This window comes from Megalopta genalis, chromosome 6, assembly GCF_051020955.1.
Source record: "Megalopta genalis isolate 19385.01 chromosome 6, iyMegGena1_principal, whole genome shotgun sequence".
In the NCBI taxonomy this organism is placed as follows: Eukaryota; Metazoa; Arthropoda; class Insecta; order Hymenoptera; family Halictidae; genus Megalopta; species Megalopta genalis.
Genome location: NC_135018.1, coordinates 18702378 through 18724826, shown reverse-complemented (window position 1 = coordinate 18724826; position 22449 = coordinate 18702378). Strand labels below are relative to the sequence as shown.

Here is a 22449-nt window from a genome sequence, read left to right as displayed (position 1 = left end):
GACAAAAAAAAGAGAGAAAGAAGAAAAGAAAGGATCCCTCGCTTTATTTATGCGATGTCCATATTTACCGGCTTAATAATAGACACCATCAAAAGCGTTGAGATGACCGCCTTTGCTCGCCGAGCATCAAACAGACCTATTAATAAAGAATCGTACGAGATGCACACTGAACTCCGCACTTTATTACACTTACGTGTCTGTCTTCAAAAGACCGTACTTTGTCGTTGTCGGGAATTTTAACCGTTCGTAATTGATACTTCCGTGTCAACCAATGATTACACGAAGCCGGTGCGCGCGTCTCAAAATGGCGGCCACCGTGAGTCTCGCACGTCTATGTGCATCGCGGATGCAAATTGAGAAGGATGAATCGGATTAATAAATTCCTTCCTATTTAGACGTTACACTCGGGGGCCCCGCGTCTTCTTAACGCGTCTTTAATTAATTATCCGCGCGCGTATGCGCGGCATCCGCGGTAACGGCACAGGATTCACCGCGTACGATTCGACTTCTGCTCGTAACTTATGAAAGCAAATTTACTAAGCCGCGGCACGTTTAATCTTACACCTTCGGTGGATATCGATTCACCGGCTGGCTGGATAATTCCAAGCTGCCGTGTGCGTCGCGTTTCTCTATCGGCGACGGAAATACAGAGTGCCGCGTTCAAACGCTTAAGCGGCGCTATCGATTGCCGCGAATCGACCGCAGACATAATTATCCTCCAGCGATACTTTTTCTCCACGTTCGAAACATTTCGCTGATTTTTATGCGGCCGGATCACCTTGCCGACCCGAACGTACCTTGGACTTTTTCCCCCCCGATCTCTCTACTAGTGTAATCACGTTCACTGAAATAAGTGCTATATTATACTGGGGTCACGATTGACCCTAAAATTCTATCTTTATTTCATTTCGCGGTGAAAATTTATTTTTCTAAATTTACCCCGTTTTATGTGGGATATATTATATTATATTATATATATTACTTATATTATATTATTATTTGGGGCCTTTCATAATAATATATATAATATAATAATAATAATAATAATAATAATAATAATAATAATAATAATAATAATATATATACTATTATGAAAGGCCCCAAATAATAATATAATATAAGGCCCTATAAAACGAGGTCAATTTAGAAAAATAAATTTTTTTTTACGGTCTATGTATATATATTATTATTATGAAAGGCCCCAAATAATAATATAATATAAGGTCCCATAAAACGAGGTAAATTTAGACAAATAAATTTTTACCGCGAAATGAAATAAAAAAATAGAATTATTATTTTATTATTTGGGGCCTTTCATAATTATATATATAATTAAATGCCCTTCTCGGGAAGATATTTAAATAATCTAATAGTCTAATAGTCTAATAATGTAATAATGTAATAATCTAATAATTTAATAATGTAATAAATCTAATAACATAATAACGTAACTTTCTGCATTAAATGAAAGGCCCCAAATAATAATATAATATAAGGCCCCATAAAACGAGGTAAATTTAGACAAATAAATTTTTACCGCGAAATGAGATAAAAATAGAATTATTATTTTATTATTATTTGGGGCCTTTCATAATAATATATATATATTTGGGGCCCAAAATAATAATATAATATAAGGTCCCATAAAACGAGGTAAATTTAGAAAAATAAATTTTTACCGCGAAATGAAATAAAAATAGAATTTTAGGGTCAATCGTGACCCCAGTGAACCATTCGTCACTTTAAATGTCAATTCGGTTACGTCTGACTGTTTTATCAAACATGAAAACAAATGTTTACCGCAATCTGTCAGTACAAAAATAGAACGTTTAATTAAAGAAGATAACGCGGTACTTTTCAGATCGTCATAAATAATTTGTCATAAATAACGAACGGCCATAAAAAAGTTTCTCGTAAAAGTCCTCTAAAGGAGAACTTGTTTCAAGCTGTGAAATTACGAAGACTTCTGGCATGGGATATAATTGAATAACTTTCGTACTAATATTCAGCGCACGCATTAAATACGCCGGCACGAAAATTTATTTTTAGACCCGGACAAATTGCATTAGCCATGTACGGGCGAGACGTCGGCGAACGTGTTAATCTAACTGCATTAATCAAGCCTCCGCGTTGCAAACGTTCGACAGCAACAAACGTGGAAGTTGCTAACAGCTGGTTTGCAATTTCCATGCCGAAAGAGAGAGAGAGAGAAAGAGAGAGAGAGAGAGAGCCTCGATATTCCCGAGAGCCAGTCCCAAAGCAAAAGTCGACAACCGACGGCTACGGTCATACACGCGCACGAAATTCCTACGGCGTTTGGACCTGCTAACTTAGGAACGCTTCCGCTTCGCTTCTACATCATCAATTAGCTAATCCACGGGACAGTCCAGAAGTCCTATGGGAGAGCCTCTCTATCCGTGAATTCCGTTTGTTAACATTTCGAATCAAGTTTTGAAAATGTTATAGCGCGACATCACGAGAGGACAGACATTTCTCCGCAGTCATCAGCCGCGAGCATCTCGATAAATCACCGCGGAATTACTGTCAACCCGACGACTTCCCAGTTCTTAATAAAGATCCTAAATCTGGTCACTCGAGAACGTTCAACCTACTACCATAGATGCGTTTCAGGCATCTGTGCCATGGATTTCGGCGACTCTGACAACGGAGGATCCCGGAGCGACGCGGCCGCTTCGTAATGGCACTTTCGAGGGGCGCGGTTCTTGCGACAATGTTAGAGACGAGAAATTTAGAGGATATCGTTCGTATTGTGGTATCGAAGACGCGTATCTTCTTTCAGCAACTATCGTTCTTATTGAGAATAATTTTTCACGAATTTTTCAACAAGATGGCGCCGCGATTTTACTGCGCCGAGTGCAGCGCTGGGGAAAAATAGATTCTTGAAATGGTTTGTGTCTTCTCGTGTGACACACAGAATCTGGCAAATAAATTTATAAAAATATGTAATATAAAATATATAATATAAATTATATATATATAAGTATTTATATATATTTATAAAATATTTAATAATATAATTAATTAATTTAATTATTATTAATATTATTAATTAATACTTATATTTAATTTATTTATATACTATTTTATAAATATTTATATATATTATATAAATTTATACTTAATATATAATATAAAATATATATAATAGTATAAATTTATTATATAATATATAATATAATTAATTTATAAATCTTCATATATAATTTACGGTAAATATTTAAATATAAAAATAGAATTTTAGGGCGAATCGCGACCCCAGAACATCAACGGTCACATTAAATGCCAATTCAGTTATGCGTGACTGGCACAATTCTTTTGTCAAACAATAAATGTTTATTGCAATCTGTTGGTATAAAAATTGAACGTTTAATTTAAGAAAATTCTTAAATTGTCATAAAGAATGTCTTTGATTTGAAAACTTGGGCACAACTCTAAAGGAGAACTTATTTTAAAGTCGCTGAAATTACGAAGACTAAATTTATATATAATATAATATAATACAATATAATATAATATAACATAATATAGTATAATATAATATAATATAATATAATATAATATAATATAATATAATATAATATAATATAATATAATATAATATAATATAATATAATATAATATAATATAATATAACATAATATAGTATAATATAATATAATATAATATAATATAATATAATATAATATAACATAATATAGTATAATATAATATAATATAATATAATATAATATAATATAATATATATTATAAAATATACGCTATAAATATAGTAGCTACATATAGAAATAGCATTTTCAAATATATTTAACTATGTAATTACTATTCGTATGCAATTATTATTATATCTATTACATGGGACGAGATACAAATAATTATAGTGAATTCACTATTTCAAAAATCTATTTTTCCCCAGACCTGGTCGAGTGTATCAACTATCGACGGTTTTCTTCGAGCACCCGGATTTTCCGCGCGTTATTGTGACAATTTCCTATTAAGCACAGTAGAAGCACACCGACGCGCCGATAAAGGTATTTACGGGGTTGCGAAGAGGTAATTGCCAGTTGCCTGTGTTTTTACGGCCGCATTCTCGACGCATTTCGCAGCGAACGCGTTCGTCGGTGGCACACAGTCCAGATTGGACATTTGCCATGGTAACGCTAGAACGAGTTTCCGGATTATCTTGGCAAACGAATCGCCAAGTGGCGCCCGTGCACCCTGACCGAGTTGGGCAGTGGATCCTCGATGATTACCGACGTCAATCGATTTCACATCGGATCAAGTTGTTGCCGCGGAGAAGCTCTCTGCATCGATTTTGCGACTCTAGATGAATCGCGTGTTGTGTTGATCATCGATCAAACAAACCGCGCAATCGTTCATTTTTTTTTCCAATACTTATCGTGCAACGTAACACAACGACACGCGAAGTCTTCAATATATTATTCCTACCATGTTTCATTGACAGGCTTGAAAAATGAGAAATTTAAAAATGTGTTTAAATCTTACTAAATATAGTAATATGATGTAATATAATATAATATAATATAATGTAATGTAATGCAATGCAATGTAATGTAATGTAATGTAATGTAATGTAATGTAATGTAATGTAATGTAATGTAATGTAATGTAATGTAATGCAATGCAATGCAATGTGATGCAATGTAATGTAATGTAATGCAATGTAATGTAACGTAATGTAATGCAATGTAATGCAATGTAATGTAATGTAATGTAATGCAAAGCAATGTAATGCAATGCAATGCAATGTAATGTAATGTAATGTAATGCAATGCAATGTAATGCAATGTAATGTAATGCAATGTAATATAATGTAACATCATGTAATGTAACGTTATGTAATGTAATGTAATGCACTGTAATGGAATATAATGTAACATCATGTAATGTAACGTTATGTAATGTAATGTAATGTAATGCAATGCAATGCAATGTAATGCAATGTAATGTAATGTAATGTAATGTAATGTAATGTAATGCAATGCAATGCAATGTGATGCAATGTAATGTAATGTAATGCAATGTAATGTAACGTAATGTAATGCAATGTAATGCAATGTAATGTAATGTAATGTAATGCAAAGCAATGTAATGCAATGCAATGCAATGTAATGTAATGTAATGTAATGTAATGCAATGTAATGTAATATAATGTAACATCATGTAATGTAACGTTATGTAATGTAATGTAATGCAATGTAATGTAACGTTATGTAATGTAATGTAATGCAATGTAATGTAATATAATGTAACATCATGTAATGTAATGTAATGTGACGTAATATAATGTAATGTAACGTAATGTAGTGTAACATAATGTAATGTAACGTAATGTAACGTAATGTAACGTGATGTAACGTAATGTAACGTAATGTAACGTAATGCAATCTAATGTAACATAATGTAATATAATATAGGATAAAGCCAGGAACAGCGAACACGTTTCAGAATGAATTCCCTTTCTTGAATAATTTGTATAAGTCGTAATTAGTACACTAACACTCATAGTTTCATTTAACCTTTCGACTGTCCGGTTTCATTGCGGTCACATTTTTGCTTATAAACGCATAAAATCCGTAAGTCCGTTCACCGCGATTCTATCCACAATTGTTCACCGTAAAGAGAATCGAATTCATTCACCGCTGCAGTGATAGTCGTGTTCATCTATTCCACGGTTTCCAATTACGGTATTCACCTGCAACGATTTTGCAATAGTTTTCGGCCCGTGCGTGTACCAAGCGGTTTCGAGCGAACCGAAGAAGTGCAGAAGCGGCAGAAGCAAAAAAATGCCTGTTTATGCAAAGCACTTGAAATACGCCTTTGTGTGCGCGCTGGCGAGGAAACGCGTGAGGCATTTTCACAACTGTTTCATTCTGGTAACACGAGTCTCAAAAGGAATTCGCGAGAGACGAGTCCCTAGAGAGGTTACTTGGACGATGACTTCTAAGGAGGATGCGCCGAGCAGAAACGTATTTTTAGACGACAACCGAGCACCAATATTTTCCATGCAGCCCGCTCTTATTTAGGCTAGCCCTGATATTTTCAGAAAGTCTGAAAAATCTCTGCGACGCGATATTATTTTCGACGAGTTTCCGCGGCGCCCGGCGGGGAACACGCGGAGAAAAGAAACCACCGGGAAGATTCACATTCGAAGTTAACTTCTGGGTCTTTGTACTATTTCATTGCTATCATTTTGTAAGAGATATTACGACTCGACTGTCAAACATTTGAAGCGTTTGTTGCAGTATGGAGACTGCTCCACTTTTCTATATCCTTTATTATGGGTTTTATTTCGTTAAAGAAATGAGATGTATATTGCAATATTATATATATAATATTGCATATAATATATATATATATTGCAATATTATATATATCTGGTATATTGCAATATATATTTCAATGTGTGCAATGTATAATATATCACATATATTTTGCATATTTCTTGTATACACACGATTCATTTATAATTTAGTTCGATTGCATATGTATTTAATACACATGGCATTATGTAATATATATGTAGGTACACTTATAGACAAAAGTTATAAAACATCTTTCAAAACGCAATAACTTTTTTAAAGCTGAACTAAACGACTTGAGTCTTTTTAAACATGTTAGAGGGACTAGATACTAGACGATAATTAAAATGCTTTTATCAGTTTCAGTTTTGGAGTGACGAAGAAAAATAAAAATACTTCCGTTTTTTAACTTTTTTATCTCTTCTCTGTTTTTTATACGTAATAAATACAGTAATTTTTCCTTAATTCGCGCTCAGATTACGCACAAAAATGGACAATTTGGGGGAAGAGAAGATACGATTATTCGATTATTCTCGTTTGTTATAGCTGTTAACAATCGATAAACATAAAAATGAGCCGCAAGGCTCGAGTAATCGTATCTCTTCCCAAATTGTCCATTTTTCTGTGCAATCTGAGCTCGAATTAGGCAGAAATTGCTGATTTACATCGTCTAATGTAAAAATCGTATTGTTTCATTTGCTTGGAAGTTAATAGGTTAGCTTAACAATGAAAATGATATTGGGTTGGCAACTAAGTAATTGCCGATTTCAGTTATAGATGTCTCTCACTCCCATTTTTATGATATCCGTAAATGTTATATTATAAAATTATTATTATTATTATTATTATTATTATGTTATTTTTTATTATCCGTGAATGTTAGCAACTGGACAAATTGAATGCAACGGTCAAGGAAAAGCGACCACAATGCTATAGTTAGCTTGCTGACTTTTTTAACACCCAAGAAATATAGTTCAAATGTTATTTCAGTTTTCTAAAATGGCATCAAAGTGGTACTATCGGCATAAAACAGATAGTTTTTGCATGGCACCAGCGTGGTGCCAGCGGACGGCATAGTGTTAATATTGAAACCAATAAAAGGATTAGCTTCAGTCTCAACGAGGTTTTGATAATATATTGGGTTGGCAACTAAGTAATTGCCGATTTCAGTTATAGATGTCTCTTACTCCCATTTTTATGATATCCGTAAATGTTATATTATAAAATTATTATTATTATTATTATTATGTTATTTTATATTATCCGTGAATGTTAGCAACTGGACAAATTGAATGCAGCGGTCAAGGAAAAGCGCCCACAATGCTATAGTTAACTTGCTGACTTTTTTAACACCCAAAAAATATAATTCAAATGTTATTTCAGTTTTCTAAAATGGCACCAAAGTGGTACCACCGGCATACAACAGATAGTTTTTGCATGGCACCAGCGTGGTGCCACCGGACGGCATAGTGTTAATATTGAAACCAATAAAAGGATTAGCTTCAGTCTCAACGAGGAGGTTTTGATTAGTAATTGCCGATTTCAGTTATAGACGTCTCTCACTCCCATTTTTATGATATCCGTAAATGCTATATTATAAAGTTATTATTATTATTATTATTATTATTATTATTATTATTATGTTATTTTTTATTATCCGTGAATGTTAGCAACTGGACGAATTGAATGCAGCGGTCAAGGAAAAGCGACCAGAATTGGTCGATCGTAAAGGTGTCATTTTCCAGCAGGACAATGCTAGGCCGCACACGTCTTTGTCCACTCGGCAAAAATTGATGGATATTGGTTGGGAATCGATGTTACACCCACCATATAGCCCTGATCTCGCGCCATCGGATTACCACTTATTTCGATCCCTGGACAACTCCCTTCGTGGTAAAACTTTTAACGATGACGACGCTGTAAAATCTCGCTTAACTCAGTTTTTGGCCGAAAAGGATCAGACTTTCTACGAGCGTGGAATTTTCAAGTTGTCGGAGAGACGGCAAAAGGTCATCGAACAAAATGGAAAATACATTACGGATTAAACTTCGTTCCAAGTAAAAAAAATTTGTTATTTCATCGAACAAATCGGCAATTACTTAGTTGCCAACCCAATAGAAGGCTGAACACTCGACTCACCATTCCGTGACAAAGGCTGACGGTAACGCAGGAGGAAGGATCACCGTCCACGACACCACTGTAAAAGCATCCAAGTTCATGGCCCGGATGTTCTCTCCTGCTCGTATTCGCGCTCATGTGAGTTATCTACACAAACAACGGGAAACAATTGCGGTGTAATCAATCCGAAAATACATTCTACGGTGAAGCTTCTATTTTCACTCGTGCACCGATTCGAGGAACCGCGATCGCTCGGAAATGGATAGTGTCAAGAGCTGGACTTGAAAACTGTTGTTACATCGAATTCGGTTCTTGACATGGTTCAGGAGGATACGAAGGTAACATCTGTTTCAGCTGCGGCGCCTATTTCGGTTTCCATATCGAACCCGAAATTATTTTACAATTTTACGCCGGTTCCAAAATGATCCCAGAATAAATGCGATCATAGTAATTTCTCTCGCGTTGTCCCTCAGCTTGGAAACAAAAATGGACAAATCGTATCTTCTCTTCCCAAGTTGTCCATTTTCGTTCTAAAGCTGGGGGACAATGTGAGAGAAATTGCTCTAATTACTGCATTTATAGTATATATTTGTTATTATTATTATTTATTTAGAATTATATATTTATTATTTATTATTATTATATTTATTATTATATTATTATTATATATTTATTTATTTATTTATTATTATTTATATTTATTGTATTATTGCATTGTTGTATAAAGGAATTATTACTATCTTTCGGACGCTCTTTAAAAAAGAATAATTTTTAAAAAATTTGACTAAAACAGGCGAGTTTTTTAAAAAGGTAGAAAAATTAATTTACGCTAAAAGATGTGAAAAAATTATTCTGAAAAAATTTTACTGCTTGTGTTGACATCATTTTATTGACATTTAGACATGTTTCCGCCTGACATTTGTTTCTATTACGAACAATCGATGAGATATTTAAGGTGCTCATATTAAACGAAACACCCTGTATAACACTTCCAAATAGTTATTTCACGAACCGTTCCAAAACGTTCCATTAACGTAAAATTAATATTAAAAAATCACAATTAATATTAGAAATCGTGCAAAAGAATGTTGTTAATTTCCGAGTTACACGAACAAGATTAGAATAGTATGCGTTCGCTGCAGATTTGAAGTAACGTGTGTATCTTCGTCTAACGTCGTATCTTACGAAGAGAAAACGTGAAAGAATGCAGAAGTATTTAATAATAATTTCTTGCGGCGAAGACCGCAAAATTTCTATTAAGCAAACATGTTTTGCCAGATCGCCGTGGAAAATCGCCGCGTTTAATGCTCGGTTATCGGATATTCATAGCGAAACATTTAAAACAATTTAAAAACCATCGTATTACACGCGCAGCCGCTTTTAACACCTCGACTATTACGGGCACCGATGCACGGAAGCGACATTATGCAAGTTTCAACGGCGTGCACCGGTGAACCATCAAAGATGATATCTTGTGTATTAGCATAGTAATAACGCGCTAGCATCGTATAACGTAATGGGATTAACATCGATGAAAGCGTCTCTGGTTAGATTAAATTATCGCTTCTGGAATGGAACTTTCAAACAAACTCAATCGCGATGTATTTTGTACGTTCGACGTTGGTGTAAAAGATACTCTCTGCTCGAACATACATAGATATCGATTGCGAAACGATTCGGTCGATATTAAGTTGAATGTTATCATATAATTGTCAATAATTATAATATTATCACGTTAGTAAAAGGTTCGCTGTTCTTCACTTTCGTGGGTTTTAATTTAATTTATTTTTCATATATTTGTATTATATTATTATTGTTATATTATTATATTATATTATTATATTATTATATTATTATATTATTATATTATTATATTATTATATTATTATATTAGTACATTATTATATTATTATATTAGTACATTATTATATTATTATATTAATACATCATTATATTATTATATTATTACTATTTTTAATATTATTGTTGCCCACATGTGGGTGTCACGGCGGTCAAAGTATCGATAACGTAATTACAATACACTTTTTCAGCAGTGCAATTATGAAATTTATTTATAATATAAACTTTATTAATAATATAAACAGAATAAATTTGATTAACAATGTAATTATGATACATTCTTCAAAAAGAAGATTTTTGACACGACAGTCACGTGTACGTGACTCCGGCCGTCAAAGTGTTGAGTTAATACCGAGTTAAGATGGGCTCTTACTTTAATATTCGGCGAGATGAAACTGGAGTCGTGTGCCAAACGCAAACGGAAACGTCTCCCAAATGCAGTGAACTCGTATTGGGGATGAGGATCCCAGACCTCCGCTGTAGCAAGCCGGAAGTGACCACTGTGGTGTCTCCTGGCAGTAGAATATGGATCAGCTGTGAACACATCAATCATTTTATTATTAGTAAGCATTAAATCACTACGCTTGCAATAAATCATAATTAATTTATGAACGTTGGTTTTCAATCGCTGCGAAGACCAAGAGTTTAATCATCACTCATTTTTTATCTCGCTGATAAACTTAGTAACTGTGTTTGTAATTTCAATATATTTATTGCTATTGCGATTCAAATGTTTAATAAAATGTTATATATAATTAAACGTAACGCTTGATAAAGATACCATTGAATTATTAAAACCAGGCTAACTATTGCATAGCGATTCAAAGACCATTTCATAATTAAATATATTAATTAATATAATCAAATTTCATATTAAATATAATAATAATAATAACCTTGTTACAATAGGAAAAAAATAATACTAATAGCAGTCATAATTAAATATTAATTAATATAATCAAATTTCATATTAAATATAATAATAATAATAACTTTGTTACAATAGGAAAAAAATAATACTAATAGCAGTCATAATTAAATATTAATTAATATAATCAAATTTCATATTAAATATAATAATAATAATAACCTTGTTACAATAGGAAAAAAATAATACTAATAGCAGTCACGAACATCAGAAATGACAATATTATGAATTACAATTTTTAAATTCTTCCGTAGATATTTCGAAATAGTTAAACTGCTGGATTACGAAAAATAAATGAATCGGTTCCTTTTATCAATGAAATATTTTCCCGCGTCTGACACATTATAATCCAGGCGAGCAACGACAGCTTTCATTATTCCAATTGATATCGTTCCGACAAACTGACGAAGATAAAACAGCGGAATCAGTTTCGATGATTTAATTTTATCACGAGCTTTATAACCATCAATCTTTCGCGCAGGTTTTACATGCAAATGTAGCACATTATACCTCCGGAGACTGACTCTGTATGACAGCCGGTCTTACTTCATACGTGCGCTTAACGCAAGAGATCCGTGCCACTTACTAACTAGTTCATTTGCCGCATGTAATTGTTGACGCTCGTGAGAAATTGGCAGGTGACAAACGACCGATGCGTGACAAAACAGCGGTGTCGGTGTTGTTTGCGTTAAACGCGGCGACGGCGGCGGCGGCGACGATTTCTCGGCAACGACGTTTACCGTTCGACCGATTCTTTTCCTTCGACCATGCTCGCCTATCTAGTTTCACATCTCACCGCAAACGTGTTCTACATATAGCGAGCACTACTGTTTCGGTAACTGTTTTTTCATTTTTCTATTCAGCATCCGAATCCTTGGATCGGATTCATTTCAGTCGAAGTCCATGTAACGCGAAAATTACAAAATAACGTTGAACATTGTGGCATTACAAGATCAGTGGGTATAATCTGCTAGGTTGGTTCTTATAAATATTAATAATATTGAAAATTTTCTCTCTATTGTAAAAAGTCTAAAGTTGTAAAGATGCATATGTTTGCAAATTTTATTAGTTCACTATTTTTATGTGATTCATTTCAGTCGAAATCCGTGTAACTTGCGAGTTACATGGATAATGTTGAACATTGTGGCATTACAAGATCAGTGGATATAATCTGCTCGGTTTGTTCTTATAAATATTAATAATATTGAAAATTTTCTCTGTATTGTAAAAAGTCTAAAGTTGTAAAGATGCATATGTTTGCAAATTTTATTAGTTCACTATTTTTATGTGATTCATTTCAGTCGAAATCCGTGTAACTTGCGAGTTACATGGATAATGTTGAACATTATGGCATTACAAGATCAGTGGATATAATCTGCTAGGTTTGTTCTTATAAATATTAATAATATTGAAAATTTTCTCTCTATTGTAAAAAGTCTGATATTGTGAAGAAGCATACGTTTGCAAATTTTATTAATTCACTATTTCTATGTGATTCATTTCAGTCGAAATCCATGTAACTTGCGCGTTACATGGATAATGTCGAACACTGTGGCATTAAAAAATCATGGCGTTGTTATCAGTGGATAGAATCTGCTATGTTTGTTCTTATAAGTATTAATAATATTGCTAATTCTCTCTCTATTGTAAGAACTCTAATATTGTAAAGAAGCATACGTTTGCAAATTTTATTAATTCACTATTTCTATGTGATTCATTTCAGTCGAAATCCATGTAACTTGCGAGTTACATGGATAATGTTGAACATTGTAGCATTGCAAAATCATGACGTTGTTATCAGTGGATAGAATCTGCTAGGTTTGTTCTTATAAATATTAATAATGTTGCAAATTCTCCCTCTATTGTAAAAAGTCTAATATTGCAAAGAAGCATACGTTTGCAAATTTTATTAATTCACTATTTCTATGTGATTTTCTTTTAAAAATATAGTTTCTCCATCGTGGAAAAAATTAATTTTACACAGTATTTCTGAAAGCTCGAAGAACCATGGATTGTTTGTTTGTTTAATACGACGTGCCTCCAGAGATTTAATGTGAAATATTTCGTACATAAAATGTGTTCCTTGAAAGTCGATTTATGCAGAAAGAGAACAAGCAGTTATAAACAATTAGATCTTTGAAAACAAATAACACGTCATCCGTTGCCTGCAGGAACTTGGTTTCATTTTGTTAAACAATTCTAGAAGGGAAGTCAGTGTTTTCTTCTGATATTGAAATTTATTATACGTTTTACATTGTTCCTGTATGAGAAATAACAAATATTATTTAACTCTTCGTAATAATTATTTTACGACCCATTTCTTCATGTTCGGTTTTTACGCATTTAATTGCTGCCACTCAAAAAAAAGAGTATAAAAGTTTCGACAAAAGCGTAACGATTTAAGTTTTTATTTTAGGGTAACTCGCCGGGTGTCCACCTAAATTACGTAGTGAGTCACAGCCGAAACCGTACAGCAGTTATAAAAATGAGTTCCACATGGTAGACAAACCTGAGAGATGATATGGAGCGAAATATATGAGTGCATATGTCAAATATTTTAAGAGGTGATTCGACAAGTCTATGTAAAGAACGATGATCGTATTGTAACCTCTTTGTTTCGAAGTTATTAAAACGGTTAAAGAGCGTTCTGATTCACCAACAGTGGATTCACCAACAAGTCAGGTCATGAAGAGCACAAACAATGACGTACCACGCGAAGCACAAAGAGACACAAAGCTGGCTCGTTGACCAGCCTCGCTATTGGTCAACTTGAATCGTGAATAACTTGGTGACAAAGACGCTGTAAAGCCGTGTTGACAAGAGACGTTGACAAGACGTTGACAGTATTGTTACATTGGCTGCGATAAAAGCGTCCTACGAGATATTCGACGCGTGCTATTGAACAGATCTGTGAATAGCTATTGAATAGTCTGTACAATAATGCAAAAGTAGACGAATCCTTGTACAGTAATGTCTCTCTAATTGACGCTCAGATTACGCGCAAAAGTGGACAATTTGGGAAGAGGAGGTACGATTATTCGAGCCTCGAGTCGACAGTTGTTAATCTACTTTGGAAAAATTTAATATATTTGGCGAGATCGTAGAATCGTTTTAAATTCATATTTTAACGAGTACAATAATTTCTCCCTAATTCGCGCTGACATTACACACAAAAATGGACAATCTGGGAAGAAGAGGTACGATTATTCGAGCCTTGAGTCGACAGTTGTTAATCTACTTTGGAAGAATTTAATATATTTAGCGAGATCGTGGAATCGTTTTAAATTCATATTTTAACGAGTACAATAATTTCTCCATAATTCGCGCGCAGATTGCGCACAAAAATGGACAATTTGGGAAGAGGAGATACGATTATTCGAGCCTTGAGTCGACAGTTGTTAATCTACTGTGGAAGAATTTAATATATTTAGCGAGAGCGTAGAATTGTTTTAAATTCATATTTTAACGAGTACAATAATTTCTCCCTAATTCGCGCTGACATTACACACAAAAATGGACAATTTGGGAAGAAGAGGTACGATTATTCGAGCCTTGAGTCGACAGTTGTTAATCTACTTTGGAAGAATTTAATATATTTAGCGAGATCGTGGAATCGTTTTAAATTCATATTTTAACGAGTACAATAATTTCTCCCTAATTCGCGCTGACATTACACACAAAAATGGACAATTTGGGAAGAGGAGATACGATTATTCGAGCCTCGAGTCGACAGTTGTTAATCTACTTTGGAAGAATTTAATATATTTGGCGTAGAATTGCGGCTCATTTTTATAGTTGCCTATTGTCAACAATTATAAAAACGAGCTGCAAGCCTCGTATAATCGAGTCCCCTCTTTCCAAATTGCCCTCTTTCGGGCGCAATCTGAGCGCGAATTAGGGAGACATTACTGTATTCGTTGAAATATGAATTTAAAACGATTCTAGGATCTCGCCAAGTATATTAAATTTTTCAAAGCTTTCAAAATAGATGACACTAGTTTTATTCGACACTTTCGCAAACTTCATTTCTTCTGCAATATATTCGAACAAACTGAATTTCACTGGGACTTTAAGTGTACAAAATATTTAAAATAAAGAAAAAACCTTGACTCTCTAGATTCAGTTTCGTTAATTAAATTACTTCGATTTTGTGGGAATTATTGGACTTCGTTTCTTCGTCAGTCACCCCTGGAATCAATTGCTCAGATATGAAAATTCATTTTTACCTAATTTTATTAGGATCGGCAAACCTGAAATGAGATTGAGAAAGTAATTGGTGTCGTACGACTTGACTTCTCAATTACAATTTGATCGATTAGATAACTCGAATCTCGCGAAATTCTGCTGAAAAGCTTCAGCTTTTGGCGTGGCATATCGAAACGTTTTACAGGACCGACATTCTGCGGTCTGCCAATTGCGACACCCCGGCCGATTAGTCGCGCGGGATAATACGCGCGAGTTTTACACAAAATTCCAATACCAAGAAGACATTTCGTATGCATCGGCCAACTTATAATCTCGCTCATCAATATTTTCGGTGTTAAATCACAGGATTAGCCTAGATCGTGTGTAGACGGAGTGTCCGTGGGCTCTGTGAATAGGAGCGGGCCTGGTGCCATTCCGCAACCGCGTGACAACGATTTACGCTTCTGAGAACCGAGATCCCGCGGATCGATGCGGGGCGATCGTGTCCTTTATAAATATCTGGTTCCGTCCGCGCGTTGTCTGCGCTTTATCGGCGACGAGGTCTCGTAGAACGTGCACTGGCCTCGCACAATCGAGAACTTAACGAGCTAAACTTGATAAAGCTGCCTTGGCACCACGCTGCACCGGCCAGGTTCGAACGCGCCGAAGCTCGCGCGCGTGTGTTCCATCATCGAAACGCATCGGCGGGACGCATCGCGGTCTAATTGCGCTAATTTGAATCGCCGCGGCGCGTTGCGTTCTTTCGCACGCTTCGCGCCAGTAGCGAGAGGAACGAACGTCTCGCGATCAGAGATAATTGATCGGAGACTTAGCTCTCTGCGTTTGTTTTATGTCACCGATGGGCATCTGTCAGTTTCATTTGATCAGCTTCTTTCGGCATCGAGCAATTAGCATTTCTCTTGCAGAGTAGTTTGATGAATCTGGTCGCTCAGTTTTATTTTACTGGGTTGGTGCATGTGAAATGTCAGATTTTTATTGCGTGTAAATGTTTGTCGCGCTGCTCGCGTTACGTTGTTTATGACACAACAACTTTTACAGTCTCATTGTGTATTTGCCAGCGTCATGTCTTGCCAGAAAGAATTTTATCAACAAATTTCCTTATTTATTTCGAATTTAGTCTGAATTCAAGAGTATTTGTATAATTTTTTATAAGCTCATTTATTCAATATAATATTTTATAAGTTTATTCATTCAACTTCTTTCAAAATGTCATTTATAGATTAAAAACTCCTTGATAGAAGTGTACGCAAAGCAAATGGATCATATTTTGATTGATTAAACATCTTTCGAATAAAGATATGAAATCTGTAATATTCATTTGAAAATCTGAGTGAAAATAGTCACCGTTTTCTTTTTTATTAATGACGTCGCGTTATCTTCGTATCAAATTGAACAATTCGAACGAATGATAATTTCGGAGTTTTTATAATAATTTATAACAACTTGTTATAAAAATTTTTATAACAATTTTTATAACAAGTTTGTGCCCGTTAATGTCTGTTTCTGTCGCTTTACATACTCTAAAGCTTCAGTCCGTAAATCGTCGAGGTATTTCGCACGATCGTTCCTCCAAATAAACGTCGAACAACGTCAAACAACGTCAATCAAGATTATCCATCGAGACATCAACTTACGTGGATCCTCGTACTGATTCTCACTGATCTTCATGAGTCTCACATACTCCAGGTCAGCCTTCGGCGAAGACATCGTCTCGATACTCGATTTATTTTGCTGCTTCGAAGCACCTCCCTTTTCCGGGATCACTGTAACAGAAAATGTGTCGGAAACATTAGTACAACGAAATGAATTAACAGGCTTTGTCATTTTGGAGTGACGCAATCGACAATGCGTTGACATAGTTACTTACTAAAATCGTTCTAAACAGATTGTCCCAAAAATGTCTTGTAATCCGAAAGTGGTAGGTTCCTGAGGTCATTTGAAATAACTTTTTCCTTAGCGAAAATGCAATCCGCGGCTTCGTTTACGAGTTATTAATGAAAAACGTGGACCAATTGTAGAGCGAGCGCGGCCAGCGCTCCGCCCTTTCAGCCAATGCAGCGTCGCGCCGGCCGTCTGACGCAGCGGCAGTGGTCGCGCGGGCGGGGCGTCAGCGGTATGCGATCTCTCATTGGTAACTGTTTTTCGTTGATAACTCGTAAACGAAGCCGTGGATCGCATTTTCGCTAAGGAAAAAGTTACTTCAAATGACCTTAGGAATCTCCCATTTCCGGATTGCGAGACATTTTTAGGACATCCTGTATATATAATTCATAAGAGATTGTGTTTTGAACGTCTTATTCTAATGCAATAGAGTTTCGTAAAGCATCTGGAACAGTGTGTGAAGAAAATGCACTTCTCGCACCTCAAATATCGAAATATACACAGAATTATGATTAAATTGTGGGCTTTTATGCACACTCGCATTTTTATACTTAATCCTCCCAAAACTGAGAGCGGAGAGCAAAGATTGGTTTCATTGACTAAGAAACTCTTTCCAGCGAAAATAAAATAACAATTTCACTAATTTTTGTATCGTAAGAATTGCATGCGTCACGCGTGTACAGAGATTGCCAATCGCACGTAACGCGTGATAGAAAACGTGTCAATTGTGACTGAGTTTTATCTTCGATTGTTTAATATTTCGTTTGACACGTCGTCGCGTGTGTTGTCGATCCAGGTTGAAAAATGTTTCTTAACTTTCACGATACGGTATCGAATAGATATTGTGCCGTTTATAAATTGAAAATCGCGTACGTATAACTTGAGCCACGCGATATTAAGTCGAAGAAGAGGATCCGTAGATTTAACAACACTAATATCAAGTCAAATTTTAAGAGAATCAGGAGATTTAATTATTCTGTAGGAACCAATCGATAAAAAGAAATATCAGACGTTGAAATTTTTAATTTTCTTTCCCGCTTACTTTGAATCTTTCCATTTCCGGAGCTAAATTATAGTTCTTGTAATAGCATGAAATCGTTATTTCCCATGCAATTCTACACAAAGACAGTATTGACCACTTCGCAGGGTCCGCGGATTTCTTGAACAGTGCTGAACAGTACAAAGTATATCGACCCTTCCTAATGGTTTGCAATGATTTCCATTGCGAAAGTATCCTCCAACACTTTAATTGCCAATTTCAAAGTGATTCTCGAATCAGTGCTCAAATCGAAATAATTGATTTAGGCTAATCAAAATAGTGTAATCATTCAGTGTAATCGAACTGTATGCTATTGGATATATTGTGATGTATAATATATATATTATATTTATAATAATATTATTATATATAATTATTATTATATTTATTATTAATATTATTATTATTTAATATTTAATATTATTATTATAATATAATATAATAAATATATATAAAATATAATAATATAATATAATAAATATATATATATATATATATATATATATATATATATATATATATATATATATATACATTATTATAAGTTCCTTAATTGCTGTTTACTGATTCCATTTCACAGAAACTATCGATCCAAAAATACCGTTGATAGCATTTCTATGCTTTCCTGTACACTTTTATAAAAATACATAATTTATACACACAGAAATCCTTTCATTTCATAGCTTTGGTCTTAATGAGTCGAAAAAAAGGGGACATTAATTTTATGAACCGTGTACAGCTATAAATTCTTCCACGGAGTTTCGATTTTACGAAACCTGCGTCGGTACGAATACTTCAATGGACTATTATTCTGTGCGAAGTATCCCAAATGCTCCCACTCTGATGATCGACAGAAGACTATCGGCGCTTTTAATACCAATACAGTGCGCATCGCGTTCGAGATAAGCCGCCGATGTATCGAGCGTCCTATACTTCGCGGACGATAGTGCGCTCGTTGTCTTATCGAGGCGGGCATGCGACATTAAAATACTATAATACAAATTTAAACGAGGATTTCGCACGATAACCTCGCGCTTCTTTCAATCTCGACGAATCGACAGTAGGTGGATCTGTCTCGCTAGCCGCCAATAAACGAGAGGCGGGAATAAAAAAAGAACGACGCGGCCGACGGGAACCCGTGCGAACGACGTCGGACGTCGTTGCGCAACGGAGCTGCTTAGAATCGATTAGCCGACCTTCCCAGTTGCACAAAAATCCAGAAATTCTTTCCCGATATCTCATCAGCCTTGACCAATAGCGAGCGTGCATCCTGATAATCGATTCGATGATTTAATTGCGTTTCACGCGTGTTTCCTCTAAAACAAAGAAACGTTCGGCCGTTCGCGCGTAATCGCAGTCGTTTGTTGCCGGGATCGGCAATCCTTTCAGATATTTAACGAGTATTTCTTTTTAGGTATTCTCGGTATTTCAGGTATTTCAGGGATTTTCGAATATTTCGGTGATTGCAAAAAAGTGGACAAATATTCGTTCCACATGCAACAGGATAAAATTGTATAAAAATGCTGATGAAATTCGTCAAATATCGTCTGTTATTTCACGTATATATGAGCCGTTTATTTTGAAAGTGGCATAAGTCACTTTACCGTAATGAAAAGTGGTGATTTTTTAATGTTTATTCGAAATTATTTATACTGTAAAAAATATCAGTATCCTGAGATAACAAATACAAGTAAATCTTCTCGAAAGTTAGCATCCATATTTTGAAACGTGTTAAAACGCGAACCCTTAAATATATCGACTTAAAAACAAAGTGACTTATGCCACTGTCAAAATAAACGGCTCATATGTATATTGAACAGTTCACGTTTACGTTTACGCCTTTTGCAACGCAAAGCGTTTCATGAAAAAAATGGCACTTTCTTAAGATCCCAGGCTTCCGAGGTTCGTTTCGAGGCCAACGCCAGTGCAAACAGTGTTTGATTTCTCAAGTATGTATTCAATTTAGTTTGGTGATAGAGATTTCTCTGGCTCCCCATTCATCCGCGTGAAAGAAGCACGATAAACAATCAGGAGAGTCCGAGTGGTTTTCATTGAGCGAGCGTGATCAACCAATTGAATAGAATTTCATGTCAGCACTCGAAAGATTCGAGTGACTGTATAAACGAATTACTATAAATAAACATTCGAGGAGCGAGACAACACGTTCAATGCGCCGACTTTTATAACGCGAGACACTGACAAACCCGTGAGTTCATCGTTCTTGCGAAGCGCATTCGCGAAACAGCGACCATTTTGACGGTCAGTCTTTCGGTATCCATTTTGCGAAGGAACTGAGATCCATTCGAGAGGTATGATTCAACTATCGCTGCGTCAAATGCGTTTTGTTATACCGATTAAAAGTTCCCTGATCGTTCTTTATATTCGATTCTATTGGGTTGGCAACTAAGTAATTGTCGATTTCAGTTATAGATGTATCTCACTCCCATTTTTATGATATCCGTAAATGTTATATTATAAAATTATTATTATTATTATTATTATTATGTTATTTTTTATTATCCGTGAATGTTAGCAACTGGACAAATTGAATGCAGCGGTCAAGGAAAAGCGACCACAATGCTATAGTTAGCTTGCTGATTTTTTTAACACCCAAGAAATATAGATCAAATGTTATTTCAGTTTTCTAAAATGGCACCAAAGTGGTACCACCGGCATACAACAGATAGTTTTTGCATGGCACCAGCGTGGTGCCACCGGACGGCATAGTGTTAATATTGAAACCAATAAAAGGATTAGCTTCAGTCTCAACGAGGAGGTTTTGATAATATATTGGGTTGGCAACTAAGTAATCGCCGATTTCAGTTATAGATGTCTCTCACTCCCATTTTTATGATATCCGTAAATGTTATATTATAAAATTATTATTATCATTATTATTATGTTATTTTTTATTATTCGTGAATGTTAGCAACTGGACAAATTGAATGCAGCGGTCAAGGAAAAGCGACCACAATGCTATAGTTAGCTTGCTGATTTTTTTAACACCCAAGAAATATAGATCAAATGTTATTTCAGTTTTCTAAAATGGCACCAAAGTGGTACCACCGGCATACAACAGATAGTTTTTGCGTGGCACCAGCGTGGTGCCACCGGACGGCATAGTGTTAATATTGAAACCAATAAAAGGATTAGCTTCAGTCTCAACGAGGAGGTTTTGATAATATATTGGGTTGGCAACTAAGTAATCGCCGATTTCAGTTATAGATGTCTCCCACTCCCATTTTTATGATATCCGTAAATGTTATATTATAAAATTATTATTATTATTATTATTATGTTATTTTTTATTATCCGTGAATGTTAGCAACTGGACAAATTGATTGCAGCGGTCAAGGAAAAGCAACCAGAATTGGTCGATCGTAAAGGTGTCATTTTCCAGCAGGACAATGCTAGGCCGCACACGTCTTTGTCCACTCGGCAAAAATTGATGGATATTGGTTGGGAATTGATGTTACACCCACCACATAGCCCTGATCTCGCGCCATCGGATCACCACTTATTTCGATCTCTGGACAACTCCCTTCGTGGTAAAACTTTTAACGATGATGACGCTGTAAAATCTCGCTTAACTCAGTTTTTGGCCGAAAAGGATCAGACTTTCTACGAGCGTGGAATTTTCAAGTTGTCAGAGAGATGGCAAAAGGACATCGAACGAAATGGAAAATACATTACAGATTAAACTTCATTCCAAGAAAAAATTTTTTTATTTCATTGAACAAATCGGCAATTACTTAGTTGCCAACCCAACAATATCCGACTAAACTGGAGGCTGGTGTTACTATTATTGGAGATGAATCTAGCCCCGCGTCAACGATTATTTATTTCGATCGCTCGTCTTTAAATCTCCGTTACGTCAGCGATTTTGAACTTTGACTGATGATGAATTTTACATTTATGTACATGTATCTCATGTTTTTCTTACGATGACGGCTACAGTTGCGACGGAAGTCCCTGATCGGTCAAGGTCACTCGAACTGGCCCTATAGTAGCCCTTAAAGCATGAACACGTCGTCATGGGGATTAGGTATTATCGAGTCTCGGATTGAAAGTTATGC

The 22449-nt window shown here is 35.2% G+C and overlaps 1 protein-coding gene across 4 annotated transcripts in view; it reads right to left on the bottom strand.

The window, feature by feature from the left end:
* Positions 1–22449, bottom strand: part of LOC117218891 (A disintegrin and metalloproteinase with thrombospondin motifs 15) — a 237748-nt gene that overhangs the window by 129325 nt on the left and 85974 nt on the right. For all 4 annotated transcript variants that reach the window (XM_076522590.1, XM_076522593.1, XM_076522591.1 and 1 more), the window contains exons 3-5: positions 17088–17216; positions 10693–10853; positions 8481–8606 (exon numbers count right to left, since the gene is read on the bottom strand). In XM_076522590.1, the coding sequence (XP_076378705.1) occupies positions 8481–8606; positions 10693–10853; positions 17088–17216 (416 nt within the window). The remainder of the gene's footprint in view (positions 1–8480; positions 8607–10692; positions 10854–17087; positions 17217–22449) is intronic.